The 19,553-nt window shown below is 44.8% G+C and overlaps 1 protein-coding gene across 1 annotated transcript in view; it reads right to left on the bottom strand.

Moving 5' to 3' along the window:
* Positions 1-19,553, bottom strand: part of abcc8 (ATP-binding cassette, sub-family C (CFTR/MRP), member 8) — a 42,640-nt gene that overhangs the window by 8,836 nt on the left and 14,251 nt on the right. Inside the window, exons 10-26 of the mRNA XM_076038193.1 lie at positions 17,267-17,401; positions 16,828-16,990; positions 16,087-16,127; positions 15,477-15,622; positions 14,006-14,120; positions 13,574-13,693; positions 13,174-13,246; positions 12,975-13,080; positions 8,596-8,628; positions 7,507-7,545; positions 7,022-7,120; positions 5,381-5,465; positions 4,976-5,056; positions 3,967-4,104; positions 3,703-3,828; positions 3,423-3,522; positions 1,256-1,503 (exon numbers count right to left, since the gene is read on the bottom strand). Coding sequence (XP_075894308.1) covers positions 1,256-1,503; positions 3,423-3,522; positions 3,703-3,828; positions 3,967-4,104; positions 4,976-5,056; positions 5,381-5,465; positions 7,022-7,120; positions 7,507-7,545; positions 8,596-8,628; positions 12,975-13,080; positions 13,174-13,246; positions 13,574-13,693; positions 14,006-14,120; positions 15,477-15,622; positions 16,087-16,127; positions 16,828-16,990; positions 17,267-17,401 — 1,848 coding nt within the window. The remainder of the gene's footprint in view (positions 1-1,255; positions 1,504-3,422; positions 3,523-3,702; positions 3,829-3,966; positions 4,105-4,975; positions 5,057-5,380; positions 5,466-7,021; positions 7,121-7,506; positions 7,546-8,595; positions 8,629-12,974; positions 13,081-13,173; positions 13,247-13,573; positions 13,694-14,005; positions 14,121-15,476; positions 15,623-16,086; positions 16,128-16,827; positions 16,991-17,266; positions 17,402-19,553) is intronic.

Raw genomic sequence — 19,553 nt, 5'->3', positions numbered from 1 at the left:
TGGAAGTGCCAGTGTGTGTGTGTGTGTGTGTGTGTGTGTGTGTGTGTGTGTGTGTGTGTTTCTGTGCTGGTTGACTGCAATGCCAAACTCCTGAGTGTCCCAGCCTGCCTGGATTAGTGCGCAGTGCAGCTGAGATTAGATAAAAAGGGAAAATACACACTGAAACTCGGCCAAACACCATGTCACCGCTGTACAGCGACATTCTGCACTTGGCTGACCAATGTGTGTGTGTGTGTGTGTGCGTGTGTGTGTGTGCTTGTGATAGAGAGAGAAATGGTGGGAAGGCGACAACAGTAACCTGCTGTGCCCAACTTTGCAAGATTGTGTAAACACTCTCGCATGCACGCACACACACGCACACACACACACCTTACAGTATGTAGCTATTAATATTAGACCTACTTTGCAGGACATTGGAACACGATAACCTGACAACAGCTGCCGCGGCCTCCAGACGTGTGAACAATGTGGCTTCAACTTCATCTCGAAGTTGTTGTGTTCATGTGTAAGAGAGTGAGCGCTATTATTATAATTTATCATAAAGATACTTGTAAAGCCCTTTTTCTACTCGTGTTGATGCCCACTTCAATGCAGATGAGTGGAGCTGCGTTTCCTCGGGGCCGGTTTGCGTTGGTGAACGCACCATCTGGAGCTGGCAGTGTCTGTGGTTGTGTTGTTGGCCGCCGCCGCCGCCGCTCAACTGAGAGTCTCCAGAGAATCAGTGAGAAAACTGTTACGTAACGCGACTGTGGCATTTTCTCCACGTGGCGACGATAACAAAACAGCTTTCGCTCGTCCATTGCTGTGCTTTGCAGGTCATATTTATATGCTCCTGCAATTAGGAACAAAAATATTTATTTCTCAATACTTTACATGACCTAAATAACCAAGGTCCAGAAACTCTTCTGGACGGTGGGACCTCAGTACTTCACTGACCATTTGTAAACACACAAAAGCTAACAATAGCCTTACTTAAGTACTTTCTGAAACACAATCCCCCTCTCTGTGTGCTTGTGCATTGGTCTTGCATCCTCTTCAAAGTAACTGTGAAAAGCCCATTGATCCCACTTATATGCATTTGTGGAAAAAGCTTTTTGGATAAGTCATGCACGTGTGATACATATCTTTAAGAATATGTAATAGAATATGTAGCATGAATTGCAAGTGTCATTTCTTTTATTACAATGAAAAGTTTGGTTTGCCCTCCTTGAAGCACCTTCAGCCAACCAGAAGCCCTGCCAGACAGTCTCCTCACCTGAACCACAGTGCAGTTCTGAGCCGTGGCTTCGATCTTGGCCTTGATGACGTGCGACGTCCAGTGTGCCAGCCAGTAGTCGATGGCGACCATGAGAGAGTGTTTGAGGAGCTGGGACAGGAGGAGCAGCGTGAGCAGGAGCAGCCCGGCGGAGGACAGGTAGGTGCCGCAGGAGTGCCAGGGGATGGTGGCGCGCTGACGCATCACCTGCGACAGGTTGTCGTCGTCGTCGCTCTCCACCGATTCCTCTGAGGTCGCAACACAGAGACGGTCGGAAAATTAGCCGGTCTGAAGACTGCGGTGGGCTTCCACAACCAATCAACTCGCTGGTAGTTGTGATAAAACCAGGACACAATTGCTGCAAGCCGTACTTCAAAGACACAGGAAGTGACTGGGACAGGGAGCCTAGCCAGCGAAGTGTAGCCTGGATGGTGCCGTAGCGGCAGTTTTAACGGAACTTGCTGGTATTTTCACGTTAGCCAAAGAACAGATCCACTAGGCCCACTAGGGGCAGTGAAATGCAGCTAATGTAGGAACCCTTGAGAACTAGCGACCTGATAACTTCTCTGCTGGTGCCCCGTGACATTTCCAAGTAGTTTTCCCTTCCTACCCTGCACTCTCTGTATTTTTAGTTTCTTCCCGCTCTTCCTCGTTTCTCTACCTGCGCCTACCTGCTGAATCACAACCGGGAGAAGACAGGAGAGACTAAATGGCAGGAAGAGAGGCAGCGCCAAGACAGAAAAAGAACACTGCAGGCTAAAAATAGATTAAAAAAAAAAAACCCTCTAAATATGTTCCTCCACACCGAGCAGGTGCTCATTCTCATGGATGGGGACAAACTGCTGAGGACATCCTCAGGCCTCCTCTCGCTCACAAGCCCATGTTGAAAGCATTCTGTTTCAGATCAGCATCATGCAGCAGGCTTTTGGGAGCAAGATGCTACATGTTTCAGCATGGGGAGGAAGTGAGGAGGCAGGGGGAGGAGAAATAGGAGGAGGAGGAGGAGGAGAGAGAAAGAGGAGGAGAAGGAGGACGAGGAGGAGGAGCAGAAGAAGGAGAACGAGGAAGAGGAGGATCTGGAGGAGGATGAGGAGGAAGAGCAAGAGGGGGAAGAGGAGGAGGAGGAGGCAGGGTTGGAATGACTGGCAGGGCTGCAGACACGACCGCTATCGTCTAGCCACACACAGTCCTGTTGCTGTGGGTTGGAGCGCAGGAGTGACGGATGTGTTGGGCAAAAAAGAAATGCACGGTGCAGTTAGATGAGACACAGGAGAGAGTTTCAGTTTCTCGCTTGCGGTGTCACGATGCCACAAACTCTTTTGTCGGACTGTTCAGTATTTTCTGTTGCGGCTTCAGTCCCATGCTCTGCGGCCACACCTGCTTGATCGAACATGAGGGCGGCGCCTGACGAAGCAGCCGTCGCACGAGTCCACGCAGGGGTGGCGCCAGGACGCCGGGGAGAAGGCAACGACAAAAGCACAGATAAAGAACTCAGCACACGCACACGCACACGCACGCACACACGCAAACACACGCACACACACGCACACACACGCACACACAAAGGGTCAGATTCAGCGCTCGGCTGCTGCTGAAGAGGACGAAGGCGGCGCACGTGGGTTAAAGAAACAGAGAGACACACACACACAAAACTGGAGCTTTTGAACATCTTTGAGCATCAGGCAGCGTATTGGTGAGAAAATGTAGAAGGGTGCATGGCTACAAAGGTACCATTTATTTTAACAGCCAGTGCTGTGGTTAGTGTGAAGTGGGTTGCACAGCCAGGGGGAAGTTAATTATTGTAATTATTGCTCTTATTGAAGTCTGCACACAGCCACACGCTTGTCTCTCTATTTCTATCTTTCTTTTTCTATCTTTGTGAGGATCTGCTTTAACTTCACCTCATTATCCATTCTGTTGCACAGCCACATCTGACTTAATAAATATAAAACACATATCTTAAAGTTGCATTATAACTTTAATCTAAACTTGCCTCTGAACTTCACCCTCAAACTGAATTGTAAAGTTGTGAGGAGCAGTCAAATTATATTCTACCCCCCCACCCCAAAAAAAACAAAAACAAACAAACATGCACACACACACACACACACACACACACACACACACACAGAATTAAAATCTTCCTGGCATGCTGCTGAGCTCTCACCTTCCTCCTCCTCCTCCTCCGTCCTGACAGCCTCTCTGGAGTACATGGCCCTCCGCAGGTTCTTCCTCTCCAGGTCTGTCATACTGGCCGCCACCGTCTGCTGGAGGAGAACAAACACAAACACCTGACTCACCCAAACAATGTGACACAGCACAATGAGTCCGGCTGTCATGATGAAGTGGCTCTGGATGACTCCTCAACCTCTCTCGACTCGGTCGAGATTGTTAAAATTCTATTAAAAGGGATTCATTTGTGCTTTCAGCTCGAGGTCGTTAATCACCTTCTCAAACTCCTTGTCCTGTCTGTTCATCAGAGTTTTCCACTGCTCAAACAGCTCTGGCTCACAGTTCTGGATGTCCTTCAGAGTGCCCTCCGTCTGGATGGTGCCATCTTTCATGGCAATAATCTGAGACAACACAGACACCAAATAAGACGGAGGAAAGTGACGCAACATTTATCTTCACAGCGCCGGGTCTCAGTGTCAGCATCAATTCAATCAATCTAAAGAAAGACATGTCACACCGACCCATGCGCACATACACACCCAGTCTGCGTGTGGTAGATACTGCAGTTTGTGCGTGACCAGCACCACCGTCCTCTTCTCTTCTCTCAGCAGCTTGAGGATGCCGTCCTGCATCAGGTGGTCGCTCAGGTGGATGTCTAAGGCGGAGAATGGGTCGTCCTGAAGAAAACACATCCTGACACTCAGTAACTCCACATGAACATTAAGCCCCCAAGTATAAGACATCCTATTTCCTCTTCTGTCAAATGAAAATGTGACCTTTCAAATGCAAAAGATGAGACTGCCGAAGAATCAGATTGTTTTCACATCTTCATTTTTCTTTACAGACAGCAAGGGAGGATATCAATCATCTCCAGAAACCTCCACAAAATGGCATATTTAGCCGTCTGTTTACAGCCTTTTCTCATTTCTCGGGTGTTTATACCAGGGGTGGCATAACGTGAGCCTATAAAAAAATAACTGACTTCATATCACTTAAGCGGAGAATAAATGCATGGAGAAATTGAGCACCGACCGGCCAGCATCTCTGTTCATTTCAAAAATATTATTCAGTTGAGATGATGAGTGAATTCTGTGAGGGTGCATTCTGAGTGTGAGGCTGAAAACGCGATCTAGTTTCCATGCTGCTATTTCAGTCTCTTAAGAAAGCATCAAAAATAGAAACACAGTCAGTCGCACTACAATCATGAGGCAGATTAAAGGTTCAATTGCCTGGATGCTTTGTTTGCGTGTGTGTGTGTGTGTGTGTGTGTGTGTGTATTGAGGAGGAGAGGACAATTTGACTGCTTCTCACATCTTTACAATTCAGTTTTGAGGGTGAAGTTCGGAGGCAAGGTTAGGTTAAGATTATATTATGATATAATTTTGATATATGCATTATATATTTATGAACTCGGACTTGGCTGTGCATCAGAATGGATAATGAAGTGAAGCTTAGGCAGAGCCTCACAGAGACAAGCGTGTGGCTGTGTGCACACTTCAATAAGAGCAATAATGTTATTTATGTGTGTGTGTGTGCATGCACACCCACCAGGAAGACCAGGTTGGTCTGCTGGTAAAGGGCTCTGGCGACGCTGATCCGTTGTTTCTGCCCACCAGACAGGATGATCCCCTGAGTGAGACAGCAGTGAATGCGTTAGGAGCAACATCTCTGCGAAGCTGTCCTCTGACGAGGAGTCAACACGCCGCGCATGAGCGCCCGCGGAGCTCATCCTCCCGGGCGGTGGTGAAAGAGATCAGGCTTTATTTCCTGCTTTGCTGGTGCATGAGGAGATGCAACATGACAGTGGTGGGTCTGAACAAGGTCCTCCTCGGCTCATTACGCACAAAACCTCACATCCTCACAGCGCAGTGATGGATCTGCACTGAGCACTGGGGCTCAGTGTGACTTGGGCACCGATCCGGAGGCACCTCTAGGTTTTGCTGTGGTACTGACCCGCTCGCCGACCTCCGTCTGGTCGCCCTGCGGGAGGATGTCGATGTCGGGCTGGAGGGAACAGGCGTCGACCACGGCTTTGTATCTGGAGGGGGGCAAAAAGGCGAGACGTACGGATGAGGACGGAGAGCAGCTGCTGATGTTGGCCAAGGGGGGGCGCTACAGGCCGGCTGCCTTCAACATTTTAAGGGTATAATTCAAAAATCTGGAATTTATTTGTCAGGTTTGCTTGGAGGTCCCATTTTTTTTTAGCTTTACATGATTAATCAACGCATTTAATCAATTTCATATTGAGCCTGGTGTTTACAGCAACGTGCAAAAGGCTTGGTATTGATCATTTCAGCTCAACTTTGATGACGAATCTTCGGCAACCACCGCGACTAACGTAAATCTCAAATGACTCTGTTCCACAGCTGCGTTCCGTGCTGTGTTTTCTCAGAGGATAATAGGATCTGTGTTTTACAGCTGCTGTCAAGTTCACTGCAACAGCCAGGAAGCTCATATAAAGGCCCAATGCATCTATGCCACAGCATCCACGTTAATAATAGACTATTACTGTGTTGCTCGCCCACTACTTGAAGAACAAGCATAAATACACAGTGGCACCTCGTTTAGTTCAAGTAACAAATGCTTTAAGGCTCGTGCTAAGTACTTGCGGCTGTCGCCACTCATTTTTAATGTGGAGACAGCCCATGACAAAGTGCAGCTGCTGACTGCTTTTCCACATGAGATCAACTGGAAACAAGTGCTGCATTTTCTTTTTCTTGTTTGATCAAAGAGAAGGTCTTAAATGGACCAGGACTGATACCAATACCACTATTTGGCTCTTAATCATGGTGGGATTTTGCGCTTAAGTCCGAACCACAGCAAATAAATACAGGATTGCATTCTCTGCCAACCTCAGCCATGATATTACCAGACAATCAACACTAAAGCCTTTGTGATGTAGCTGAACACAGGAACGTGGTTAAACACTGCAAGTCTTCATTGGCATGCTACCAAATGACACTGTTCGGACATCGCTGTTTTGTGGCTTGTTATCATGCTATGAATATTTTAATCAACCATCAAGTGCACTTGAAGTGGCTCTTGTGTAGCTGCTGCTACAGCTGAAAATGACTGTCAAAAAAAATAATAAAACAAACTCTTCCAAAGCAGATTACTCGATGCATTTCATGAAGGCAAAGGGAAAACCTGTTGAAGCCAGTAGACTCTCAAAATGAACAATATATTGCAAGTGTGTCATTGTCAATGAGCCTGAGTTTACAAACCGGAGCAGGCAAGAAAATTGTGAGTCTTCAAATGAGAATCAGCTATCAGAACGTGTAATGTCACCTCTAGGAGTTTAAGGGTTATTGCTGCCTTTGAGAAAACAACTTGGCCTGCCAACAAAATGCTGACTCAGTTATAATTAACACATCTAAATGTCAGGATGAAGTCACCTGACAGCTGGGTAAATATGATCATGGGTGACATTGTGACAGGACAGAAGGGGACGACGAAAAGCTTGAATAACGATAATGGGACCAAACATTAGCAAACAACTGACTAAATTTGTGACAAATCACCTTAAAGAAAACAAAAAAAACAACTGCACATTTTCCTCGAGGCCTATCAGCTACAATGGAGGCCAGTTCTCACCGGGGTTTGATCATGGGCATCTCAAAGGTGATGTTCTCCACTACCGATGCATTCAGCAGCCAGGGCTTCTGGGAAGCGTAGGCCACAGCGCCTCTCTTCCTGCCAGAGGTTTGAAATATGTTAAAATGTTCACATATTAGCAGTCAGTGTTCTAACAATAGAAATGGTAATAAAAAGATTTTTAACAGGGTTATTTATATTTACTCGCGAGCATAAAGAGAAGTAAGGTAAATACTATCAACCATCCACAGATAGAGTTTGATGCACCTCCGGTGTATTGGGTCGTAAAGTCAAATGATCAACCTCAACCTCACCACTTGTCCACTTAGCAACCATTAAAGACTGGGGTGTTTGGGCAGTTCAGTGTGCAAACTGAGAGAGAGAGAGTGTGGGCTTTATCTATAGTGCAGTTCTTGATAACAATGATGTTCTCTGCCACTGGCTGTTACCATGGAGAGCGCCTGCTGAACGCTGACTGAACTCACCTGAAATCTCCGTCACCTGCAGCGTCTCGATCTGTGGGACTGTAGAGCACAACACGCAAAAACAAAACATTACAATTGAGACGGACATTAAGCCTGTTAATGTTCAATGAAAATAAACACACATTAACTCATCTCACAAACGGGCCTGGCGGGAATCTCTATCATTAGCTGTGATCCTTTGCATCTAAATAATAATAACAATCATAATCTCTTTGCTGCTTGTCCCCGCCCACCTCCTTCTGTCATCTGTAATCATCAGAGGCTAATTTGGATTCAGATCATGTGAGTCTGAGAGAGTCTGAATCCTTGAGCTCAGCCAGACACAGCAGCAGCAGATATTTATATTGTTGCCTGTCTGATAACTTGGTTCTCTTATTGTCCAGGAGACGTTTTCCTGTGGGAGATCAGAACACCATGCTTGTAAATGAAAACATGTAATGTAACAATACAGCAGCGGTTCTGTAATCACGTTTTTTCTTGGTGTTAACAGTGACTCCTGAGAGCATCTCAAAGTGTGTGATGCTCTTCTTTCTTTCTTTACTCTTACTGGAAGAGCTTCAATGAGCTAATTTGAAGGGCTTTCCTGTAATATTATATTCTCAGGCAGGTGATCCTGCAGGCAGACAAAAGTATGTCAATGCATTAACAGAACCAAATATGTGGGGAAAAGTTAATTTATTGGCTGACCGAGTCCTATTTTCAGCCTCCATTACATCTGAGGCTCTTAATCATGCGGGGAAAAGTTGAAGAGCAAAAATTGCCGGCAATCAAATATTCATGAAGGCATTCAGAATACTTAACTGATTAACAATCTGGAAGAGGCGGAAGCTGCAGCACTTAACCACCACCATCATTGTGAGTCTGAAGCCATTCAATAAAAACTAAATGCACTGTTTGAAAAAAAAAAAAAAGGCCCTTTTTGTTGGTGTGCACAGAAACATTGGATGCGTTTTGAGCTTTCAGAGTCAGCCACTCTGAAGATCTCTTTAGATTTATGGTGACCGACGGCTGAGGCAATCTAGTTTTACTGTTTTCAGAAGTGTGCTTTAAGCCACAACATAAAGAGATTTGGGTGGTTTTAGCACTTGCCTTTCACTTCCATCGCTCTCCAGGCTGGACAGGCTGCGAAGAAAGAGAAAAATAAAGCTTATAAACAAAGTCTCTGCTATTGGGGTTGGGGTTGGCGTTAGGGTTGAGGTTAGGGTTCGGTAAAGAAAAAGACAAAAGCTAATTTCTATGAGTAAAATGGAAGTTAGGTTTGGCACTGGCGTGCAAAAAAAAGATTTCCAGATTTTCTCTGACGTCAAAGCTGCTATCAGAGAGAGACATGAGATCAAGTGGAACATCAGAAAAAGTCTTTAACTTTGGGGGTTGACCTTTCCAAGATGGAATCGGAGACGAAAGAAAGATGTTTGCGGAGTGACACTGAAGTCACCTGCTTTCTGCTGAGCGGGTCATTCTAGCTGGCCGTCCGATCATAAATCATTCCCTGACAGCTCAGCTGAAGAGAAAAGTGACGTGGCCACATGCCACAACACTGCACGGGAAAAACTGGAGGTTTTTTGGCAACATAATTTAAAACGACACCTCACGAAATCTATTAAATATTCCAAAAGAGGCCAACCCAGCTGACCCCCCTGACTCTGATATAATTTTACATGTTGTCGGTTGTTTGGGGTTTTACACAGGCTCAGTGGAACCTGGCGTGTATTTTTAGATCAGACGAGGTGACTCTAATCACTCAAGTGCTGGAGCAGCGATGCGACAGCTGACTTCCACCTGTTCAACACCACACGGCAGTCGCTGTGGAACTGATATATCAGGAGCTCAGCCAACACTCACAGACACAGACACACACGCGCATTGCCATGCTGGCTGTGTTGAATATGAGAGGGAACTAAATGAAGAGCGTCAGTGACTCTATTCAGGAGGCGTTAAGCAGTCTTTAATTACGATCTTATATGTCTGTGACCTCTTAAAAAGGGAATGTTTGTCCTACTGCCTTTTGTGCAACTCACATATTGTGTCATATGTACAATTTATGATAGAAATGATGATGATTTCCGTCTCCAACCGAGTTGTGTCACAGCCTTAAGACCAACAAAGCCAGACGTCTTTAGATGACAGAGAAGAAAGATTTCTGTCAGGAGGTGTCGACTCAAACTGATCAACAAGCAGCTGCCAGGTTGGACGCAAATACAAACAAGGTAGACTTGACATCTTCTCAATGGGCAGGGATAAACAGAGCAATGTCAATCAGCGCAGCCTCTCGTGACGAGAAGGCCCTCGTGTCCCCTGCCGCCACACACAGCCTGATTAGAGCAGATTGTTTTCCTCCCACTGCAGTCATTACAGCGCGGTAATAAAGCCCAGAGCTTTTGTCTCTGATTTGACTGCTGAACCCGCTAATAGACCTTCATCTCACCTCCGGCACAATCGCATCTTAAAGAAAAAATTGTGGCGGACAGAATCGAAGAGCAAATCCTCAAGCAGCACGAAACTAAAATAAAGACGAGAAACTGCTTGTTTCACCTTCTAATGAGAGCTGATTTCACTTTCTGTTCCCAGTTCACTTACTGAACTACCTCTAAAGTAATGAACACGTGTTTCCCAGCACCTTATCATGCCACCATGTCATGACTGTGGCCTCCCTGACTCCCTTCCTAGTCCTCTAATCTTGACAACACGCAAGGTCTTTCCTCTGCACCGTCCCAACAGGACATCTGAGATACAGGCAGTCATTCCCTTAAATGAGGGAGAAATCCCACATGGCCCCTGCACCGTCCTATAATTAGTGCGTTGGCGCGTGAGGAGGGTAGTGGCAGGTTTTGTTTATGAGATTCAAGGTCTGTAAACATGTCCGCTCAGGCTGGGCCGCATGGACGACGTCACAGCAAACCAAAAAAGTACCACAACACTCGTCATATCTTAAAGGGAAAGCTCCTCTTTTTTTCCGACGGTGTCATCACAACGAACACAGATCCCAAAGGTCTCAGAGTTAAAACAGTTGATCTCTGCATTGATCATAAAGATGAAAACATGAAAACATTACTCAGTAAATCCAAATTCTAAGGGATGCCCCAGTTAAAGGTGAACAGGAATTCATGCATGCAAGGTCAATTGAACACTCTAAATTGTCCGTGGGCGTGCATGTGAGTGTGAATGGTTGTTGTTTCTATGTGGCCCTGCGATGAACTGGTGACTTGTCCAGAGTGTACCCTGCCTTCACCCTAAGACAGCTGGGATAGGCTCCAGCAGACCCCTGTGACCTCCGTGACCCTGAATAGGAATAAGCGGGTATGGAAGATGAATGAATGAATGTCGAAACAACCCTTTATATTCATTTACACAACCCTGAGACTGGATCCACTATCTCTCGGGGCCACCAATCACCTTCAAAATGCTATTTTTTTGTGGTGAGTTTTCCCCTTCCTCAGAATCCTGTGAGCCCATTCTAGCCTTCCACTTTCATTTAGATCAGTGAGCGTTCCTAAGCAGCAGACCGCTGGACTAGAGCAACAACATGCGTCTGGCGCAATACTTAGGAAGGGGAAAGCTCTCGATGACAACTCCTTGGCTAAGATAAGCGAGAGGGTTCAGCACCCCGCTGGGTGCAAAATCCAGCCTAATATAGGAGAGAGAGTGGTGGGACGGCAGATTTAGGAACAGAGAGGTGTGTGCGTAGTGCGGTAGTGAGACTGGCAACAGATACCTCCTTCGGTGCTTTAGATATTTGGCTGCAGGAGAGAACTAATGCCTCCCAGAATGCACCAAGCATGACACGAGGATTTGGTTTCGGCAGAGCTATTTTACGTGTGAGGTATTTTACCAGCCCCTACTTCATTTACCTTGGCTATTACTGGGGATAATAACTGGTAACTGGACGACGACAAGACGTTCACACGCTGCGACCGGCAAGACACAGGACTCAGGATTTGTTGGGACTCGTGGCACGGATAAATAATTTTGGCAAGGGTGCAAACACTGAAATCAAATCTGGAAGAAAATAAATCTTTGTTACACAGCGTTCTGAATCAGCCTTGAACTGAGTGCATGTCATATCAATCAGCTTCTGTTATGGATGAAAAAAGGAAGGCAGATTGAGGGTGTGAAAAAAAACCCACTGAAAAACCCAGGAAAAGGTTGTAGCAACAGAAGAGATTAATGCTTGTGGCAGCATTATTGAAAAGTCAGAAAAATATGATTTTTCATGTCATTTTCATCTTTAGAAGGAAATCATCTGGTTGTTCTTCTCAAATGAGATGGACAAACAGTTCAATCACCTTATCAGGTTTGTGTCCCCCATTAAAAATGCCTTCTAAAGGTCTTCACCAGGATGGATGAGTGAGATAAATCCACATGGCAGGTTGCTGCACTCGTGCATCACTGAGGTTAAACTTTTGATTACATTTTAAATTCAGCAGTGAGATGAATGCACCAGGGGGTCACGATTGATTTCTTTGAGGAGTCATTTGTTAAAATGCCTCCGAGCTTATGATCCAGTTTGTGCTTTAATTCCATTAAGCAAAGAACAAGATGCATTTGTCCTCCTCCGCCTCATAGAATTTCACAGGAAGCGACAACGGCAAAACTGCGCCCGGCAGGAAGAGGCCTCCTCTGAAACCCTCTCTGTCTCCAGGAGTTTCAGTGGAACGTAGAAGGATGTTCCACTTCTTCCATCGGCCATAGAACACAAACTGCAACATCAGCTCATTTTCCACAGCCTGTCAATTTATACGTGTATGTTTTATTACCATCTAACATTTAACGGGGTAGTTTTTGATTGATTTTGCTAATTACACTGGCATGTCAGGGATGTTGAATTTATCGCTGCTGGTTGCGAGCAGCGAGCTCTTAGTGACACATCAGTTAGTGAAGAGGTTCAGGAAGCTGCAGATCCAGTGGCCCGTGTCTCCATTAGCGAGATTCTTTCTTCAATTCTTCTTCATTAGCCTTCAACAAGTGGAGGGATGGGTTTGGGTTCATGTGTTAAAGTGTTCTTTGGGGACTTGTGCTTGTGCTCTTCAGAGTATTTAAGGGCCTAACTGGTGGTTGATATACTGAGGTGACCATGTTACGGCTGCATCAATGCCCATGTTATTGGATTTCCCCTCTCTATATGGATTTATTTGATTTAATGAAAAAAATTTACGAGAGAAAAAGGATGATAAAGACTGAATAATTTCCCACATTAAGTTTTATCACTTCACCCGAGGACTTTCATAGTGCAGGACTAAAAATTGTCTGAAGATGTTATTGAACAATATCTATTATTCAAGCAGAAAACTGAATCGTATTCAAAATATAGAAAAAAGAGGAACGTTTGCCCTCTTTCAGGAAAGTATTTGATGAAAGACAATCAAGGCCCATAGCAGCAAATGACCCCTGAAGAATGAAACTTCAGCGAGACATCAACATTATCATTCTGTGGTCATGCAGCGAGTTCAGAGGCAAAACGGTGAACTGACCTGTTCCAGATGACATTCCCTGATACCCGCTGCATTTCTCCCAGGGCTGCCAGCAGCAGCGACGACTTCCCACAGCCCACCTGGCCCACGATCATGGTCAGTTTACCTGGCAGGTGACACGAGAGAGCCGGGACTCATCAACGAGGAAACAGGAAGCAGCCGAGGTCCATCCTGACCTCCTGACCTTCCTGATACTCACCAAAAGGAATCTTGATGTCAACGTTAGAGAGGGTCGGAGGTCCATCGGTCCAGGTGAAATATCCGCTTGTTATCTGGGGAAGAAACAGCAAAAGCCAAACCAAGATTAACTAATAATATGATTACAGTTTTTTTTTTAATCTACCCTTTGCTATGTTTAAAATTATAAAGCTCATTTTGACCTTTAACAGATTTGAAGACAGACAAATCAGTTTTCTAGGTTTCTAGGTATTTACAGCAAATCACAAAGTCCAGCTGCTTTTTCATTTAAATGCAAATAAAAGGGAATTTCACAAACTGCAAAAAAAAAAGATAGAAGTAGTGCAACAATGAAAAACAAATATTGCTAAGACAAAGAAGAAGAAGAATCAGGGCTCTTACAAGCTTTTTCAGCTTCTCACCTTAATGCAGGTGTCCTGGTCCACGCCCAGAGAGGCTCCGTCAGCCTCATGGTCCCCCTGCGTGCTGTAGTTGTTCCAGTCATCCCGCGGGGGGCGCTTCCGGTTCACCACCTTCAGGGGCTGCAGGCGTCGGGACAGAGAGGAGAGGGAGGATGACGGGAGAGGTTTGGAGGACGACTGGAGGACAGTCAATCGACACACAGGGGACAGGGGACAAAAAGGACAAAAAACGTCGATAACGAGAAGATGAAGGTCGACGAAAAAGAAGAGAGAACAACCACGGCAGGAAGAAGGTGATGAGGCAAAGAAGGGAAAACAACACGCAGAGCATCGTGAGACAGCCTGGATACAGCAGGGAGACAAATGTCTCCATCCGACCCACGTTGACAACATATAAACGCAACAAGAGCGAGTGTGTGGAGAGGTGCCTACCACAGCCTGGTATCTATTTTGGTTGTGGTTGCTGGAGCTGGAGGATAACAAGGCTCTGGGTTCCTGCTCCTCTCCGATCTCATCGCTTGAGAAAAACTCGCTGAGCTTCTGAACACTGCAGATGGAGATAAAGGAAGAGAAAAGGAGGCCTGAAGCCGTCAGCGGAGAAGAAGGAGAAGTTGAAACTGGGACTTTTCACCAGCAGACGGAGGAGAGTTGAGAGTCCAGACAATGAGCCCTCATTCATGTCAAGATAACTGCATCCCCTCCGAGCACTCTCTCTCTCTCTCTCTCTCTCACACACACACACACACACACACACACAGAGACAAGCCACATGTCTAATTAATTTCCTTATCTCATGTTTCACTACCAAACTGAGAGCTAGTACTTGCCCAGACGTGCCATCTCCACCTAATTAGTTCATCTCTCTTCCACCCAAACCTTCCACTTCACTGAGGCCAATCACCCCTGAGATTACACTTCCATACCCCCTGAATATAAACATTGAGAATACAGTGAAGAAAACCAATTATGCCGTGGCCTTGCTTTGTTTCGTCAATCTGCTCTCTTCCTCTGTCACAAAGATAATTTGTAGCCGTTGAGGTGTGAAGATGAACCCAGAAGCTGCAGCTGCACCTTTTGTTTTCTCCTTCAGTGTTTAACAAAGTGTGTCAGATCAAGCCGTCCCTAAAATAGACGTTTCGCAAAGATCGGAGGAGGAAGCAGCAAGGAAGAAAAAACACCTTTGCTGAAATACAAGAGATTTAGTTTCCCTAATTTTAATTAAATGAAAACTCAAATAAGTAATAACTATTATCAGTAATAGTTATTAATAGTCATTAATAATCAGTAATAACTATTATTTCTTCATTAAAGGTCCAGTTTTTTTATTACAGTAATCTATCTATCGATCTATCTATCTATCTATCTATCTATCTATCTATCTAGCTATCTAGCTATCTTTTTTCTAGCATGGCATTGAGATCCCCAGAAATGAGAAAAAAATCTCTCTTCTCTCTCTCTCTCTCTCTCAGTTTGCACTTGTGTATTTCACTGTACTGTAGTTTTGAATGTAAAATATCTGGGAAACTTTCAAAGCCAGAGACTGAGGACTCTGTAGAGGCACGGGCTCTTATCTCTGCACATATCTTCTTATCGTTTACAATGGAAAGAGTGTGCGCTCTGTGCAGATTGTGAGACGAGGAGTTAGGTTGTACAGCCTCAGTAGTGGAGTTCTGTAACCCAGCGACTGCCCTATTAAAGAAGCCTTAATGCTGAATGAATCGAGAGACTAACTGTCTCAATAAACAGGCTGATCGTTCCGGTTGTGAGACAGCTACCTCAGACAAGAAAGAAACAAGACGCTTAGCAAATATCTGACCATATAACTTTACTGCATAATAAGAAAAATACTATTTTATTTGGTCACGTTGCATTAATGCCTCTTTTTATTGCTGGAGTTTCTCACCTAACCAGAGCCTTGACGGTGGAGCGCACCACGCTGGACAGCAGGAACAGGGGCGTGACCAGGATGTGAAACAGGGACAGGGAGGCAAAGGCCACAGCTGGCGACAGATCGGCGTCCTCCGAGATGTGGACGTGAACCACAAACGTCTGCGGAGGAAGACAAAGAAGGAGAGAGCGGCCCGGGGTCAGATGAAAGAGTCATTAGATTCTTCAGCCCACTAAAAAACACGTTTGTGCGACTGATGATCAGCTCTTATCAAGGTAAAGCATTTCCAACAGACACGCACAAGACATTCCTCTGGCTGTCAGCTGCTTGAATTCAGCTTTTTGTTTATTCTGGTCCCTCTCCTTGGTGGCTGTTTGACTTTTCTAGTGGGGCGTCTATAAATACGGCTGGGATTTAGCGCGGCGCTGACAGAGAGCTCGCCACCATGTCACAGGAAGTCTGGACATTGTCCTCGCATCTCTGCTGCCCTTCACACAGGGGACAATGTCCACAGGACGCACTTTGCTCAATAGTGATTTCCTCCAACTATAACCAGACATGCTATAAACACATACACCTCAGAAGGAGAGAAGGAGAAAAGGAGAAAAGGAGAGGTCGGGCTCACCGTCAGTACGGCTGCAATGGGAATAGCTGCATTCATGAAAACTGTAAGCAAGAGAGAAACAGTGGGTGGAATTATTTGTCAGCACTTTGTCCAATGAAAAATAAATAAACAAAGATGACAACAGCTGCAGTCTGTTAGTAAGATGTGGAATGGTCATAACAATGACATCAAATGTACTTTGAAAATGGCATTATCATTAGAATAGAATGGAATAGAATTGGAATAAGTGATAACCACAGCTTTGAGCATTCAAAGTATTTAAGGGCAGTTACTCCATGCAATGATATTGTTGGCCCTTCCATAAATGCACAGAACCTACACTGAGATTTAAGCGTCAGGAAGTTTAATTCTAAAATCTTAAAAAGAGAGGAGGCGAAATTATAAATGATGACCGTAGGTCAGAGTGAGAGAACAATACTAAACATTCAGGTCACGTAGTGTATCGCTAGCAGGGTGTAAAGTGCATCACGCATTGTTGCAATATATTGCGAGTCATGGTTGTGGAGGTGGCAATGAGTCACAGCAGCAGCTGCAGTAACACAATGGCACGTTCCAGGCCACTGTCCTGTTCATTTATTTTACTGATGGTGATAAAAACCTTGCACATCTTCATGTTTCAGCTTTTTAAAAGAAATGTGGCATAATTTTGACTTAAGCTGAGCTTTAAATTGAAAAAAAAAAAAAAAAAAGCTTTCAAGAGAGTAAAAGGTCAGCATATGCAGACAAGGCAAAGCATCTCACTGGATATGGAGGTGTAGAGGGCGAAGGCCTGCAGGCTGGTGAGCTCCTTGCCCCGGGTCTCCTCCACGCTGTCGCAGAAGATGCGCTCCCAGGCGTACAGCTTCAGCAGCTTGATGCCCCTCAGCAGCTCATTAGTCTTCTTCAGACGCTCGCTGGAGTACTCCTAGCAGCAGGACCAGGCACACAGAGCACAAGGTCAACGTGGAGGTCTTCAAGCACCGTTACACTCTAGCACTCGTTCGCTGCGTTGGGTTTTTTGCAACACGGGTCTTCAATTGAGTCTCTTCTGTGGTCATAGTTGGTAGTTGGGCCGTCACCTTTAGCTTCTATTATAACTTGATCGCAATGAAATGAAATATGATGATAGTTACATGACTATTACTACGAGTATGAGGGTGAACACAAGCAGAACCAAATCTCTGTAGATGGATATGCTCACCAGAGTGCTCTTCTGTGTTTGGGACAGCTTGGTGGCCACAAAATATTGGACCGGTGCTAACACAGCAATGACGGTGGCTCCGATCAAGGCACTGATTCCCAGGAGGTAGTAGAGCAGGATCACTCCCACAACAATCTGAGCACAGGGGAGAGGCAGACAGAAGAAGGCCGGGATTGTTAGAAGGAGGAATTGGAACATGTCTACAGTTGTACAACAGCTTTGTGTTGCCTGCCGTCACGTTGTGTATCTTTTATGTTTCCATGTTGACAAAATGTGCAAACAGCTTTTCCAGGAGGTATCGGATTTGACAACGGCCAGTCCTTGACCCAACGTCAGTTAGTGAACACTGTGAGCAACAAATAAGGAATGAAAGAGCTGAAATGTTTATAAAAACGCAGCCCCTCCATAGAGGTGAGTCATTCCTCTATTCCACCTGTCCTTGGTTTCTCTGCAGGCATCTTTAGCATCGCACTGGACTCATGCCAGAGATCCCCAGGAAGCACAGAAACCACATGAAGACGGATGTGACATTTCACACGCAGCCTCTCCTTCATCCATCAAAGGATAATGTGCCCAGAGGGGCAATAGCGGTGAGCTTCGTAAAATTTCATCGTCTTTGTTTCGTCTTTGTAAAGCAGGAGATGGTATAAGTCAGATGTCACAGCAGTATTTGCCGACTGCTTTAAAGAGAATTTTTTTTTGTATATATATATATATATATATATGTATCTTGGCACTCAATAATACTAAATAATAACTAGTCAGCATCAGAAGCTTGCTGACATGCTGTTTAGGGACAAGCAGAGAATTATAATGCAGATCAGCCCTGAGAGGAACAACAAGCAGGGTTACACTGAAGGATGCAACACACAACTCAAATATTAAAAAAATGTTCACACTTTTTGTTGGCAGTTTTATATTTTCACACTGCAATGTTTTTTCCTCTCTTCTATTCTGTGTTTCATCTAAAAATGATGCAGCACTTGAGGCCTTTAAGAAATGAAAGCAGGTTGTTCTGCATTTGGCTATAAAAAGATTGAGAGACAACAACAACTTCTTCGCACAATTTGATGTCAGAGTTTCCAGGTGATAGCAAAAGCCATTATAAATAGAGTGTTAGTGTTTCTTGAAAGAATAGGAAGGCAAAAATACGGTATGACAGCACTAAAAGACACAAAAAAAGTCAGAATTTGTTTACAATTACACAACTGTTTGCATTGTCACGTGGCTGTTGTTTAGACTTCCCACCTCAAAGACTGAGCGCCACAGAAGATCTTTTCTTCCTGTGGCAATTAAACTGTACAATTCCTCCTTGTAAAATCACTCTCTGCCATATACATCCACATGCATACATCCAAATTTTACAGTATCTTATAGTTATATGCTCTTTATTTTTATTTTATTTTAACTGTTAAATTTGCACTTGGCACTATGCCAATTCTTTCTGTCAGCTTTGCACTATGGAAAATAGCCGGTTCTTTAAAAATTTTTTTTTATTATTTTTACTTAGTTATTGCATGCTTCTATATTTTATGTACATTTCTCAAGTTGCCTGGAACCCTGTTACGAAAAGAATTTCCCTTGGGATAAATACAGTATTTCTGATTCTGATTTATTACAGTGTCTCCATATCCATGTCCACATGCCAATGCTGCTGCTGATTGCCTCATGTTTTTTCCTGTTCTGGAAATTCAGTGGTTATGTTGTTTTGTTTTTTTTACACAAAGCAGCCGCAGTTGCACCGAACCTGACTACAAAGCACGAGGGTTCACAGGTTTTCAATTGATTGCATTTATTTGCAACAAATTCCCAAAGGGCAATAACACCCAACGCGCTGTTTCCAGCCTTCACACAGCTTGTGTTTGCCACATGATGGAACAAGGTGTGGCCCCATAACGCTGCAGGAGGCAGATGGGAAAAGACGTCAAATGTGCATTGTGATGCAAAGACACAAAGCGGCGGAACGTTGACGGCAATAACTTGTTGTTGTGCAATGATAACACAGTTCAATAAAACGGCAACACAAAAACATGGAGCAGCGAAATGGCAAGCGAATACAAACAAGTGCATACAATTGTGACATTGTGTGGATGTGCACTGAGGGTTTTGAAGCCTTTGTGTCAGATTGATGTTTGTAGCAATTATCTGCAGCAGCCGTTACTGCCCGTTTTGAGCCGTGAAACACAGTCTGCTCTCCAATTGAGGAATAGATCCTCTGCCATTATCTTGTCTGGTTTCCTGTCTGACTCAATCTGCGCTTTGCAGCTTGATGCGAGTATAATCAATA

This window comes from Nelusetta ayraudi, unplaced genomic scaffold (assembly GCF_046127955.1).
Source record: "Nelusetta ayraudi isolate G7.1 ecotype Tasmania unplaced genomic scaffold, CSIRO-AGI_Nayr_v1 ptg000053l, whole genome shotgun sequence".
Classification (NCBI taxonomy): Eukaryota; Metazoa; Chordata; class Actinopteri; order Tetraodontiformes; family Monacanthidae; genus Nelusetta; species Nelusetta ayraudi.
Note: the sequence above shows the minus strand (reverse complement) of the source record. Positions and strands in the feature narration are given on the sequence as shown.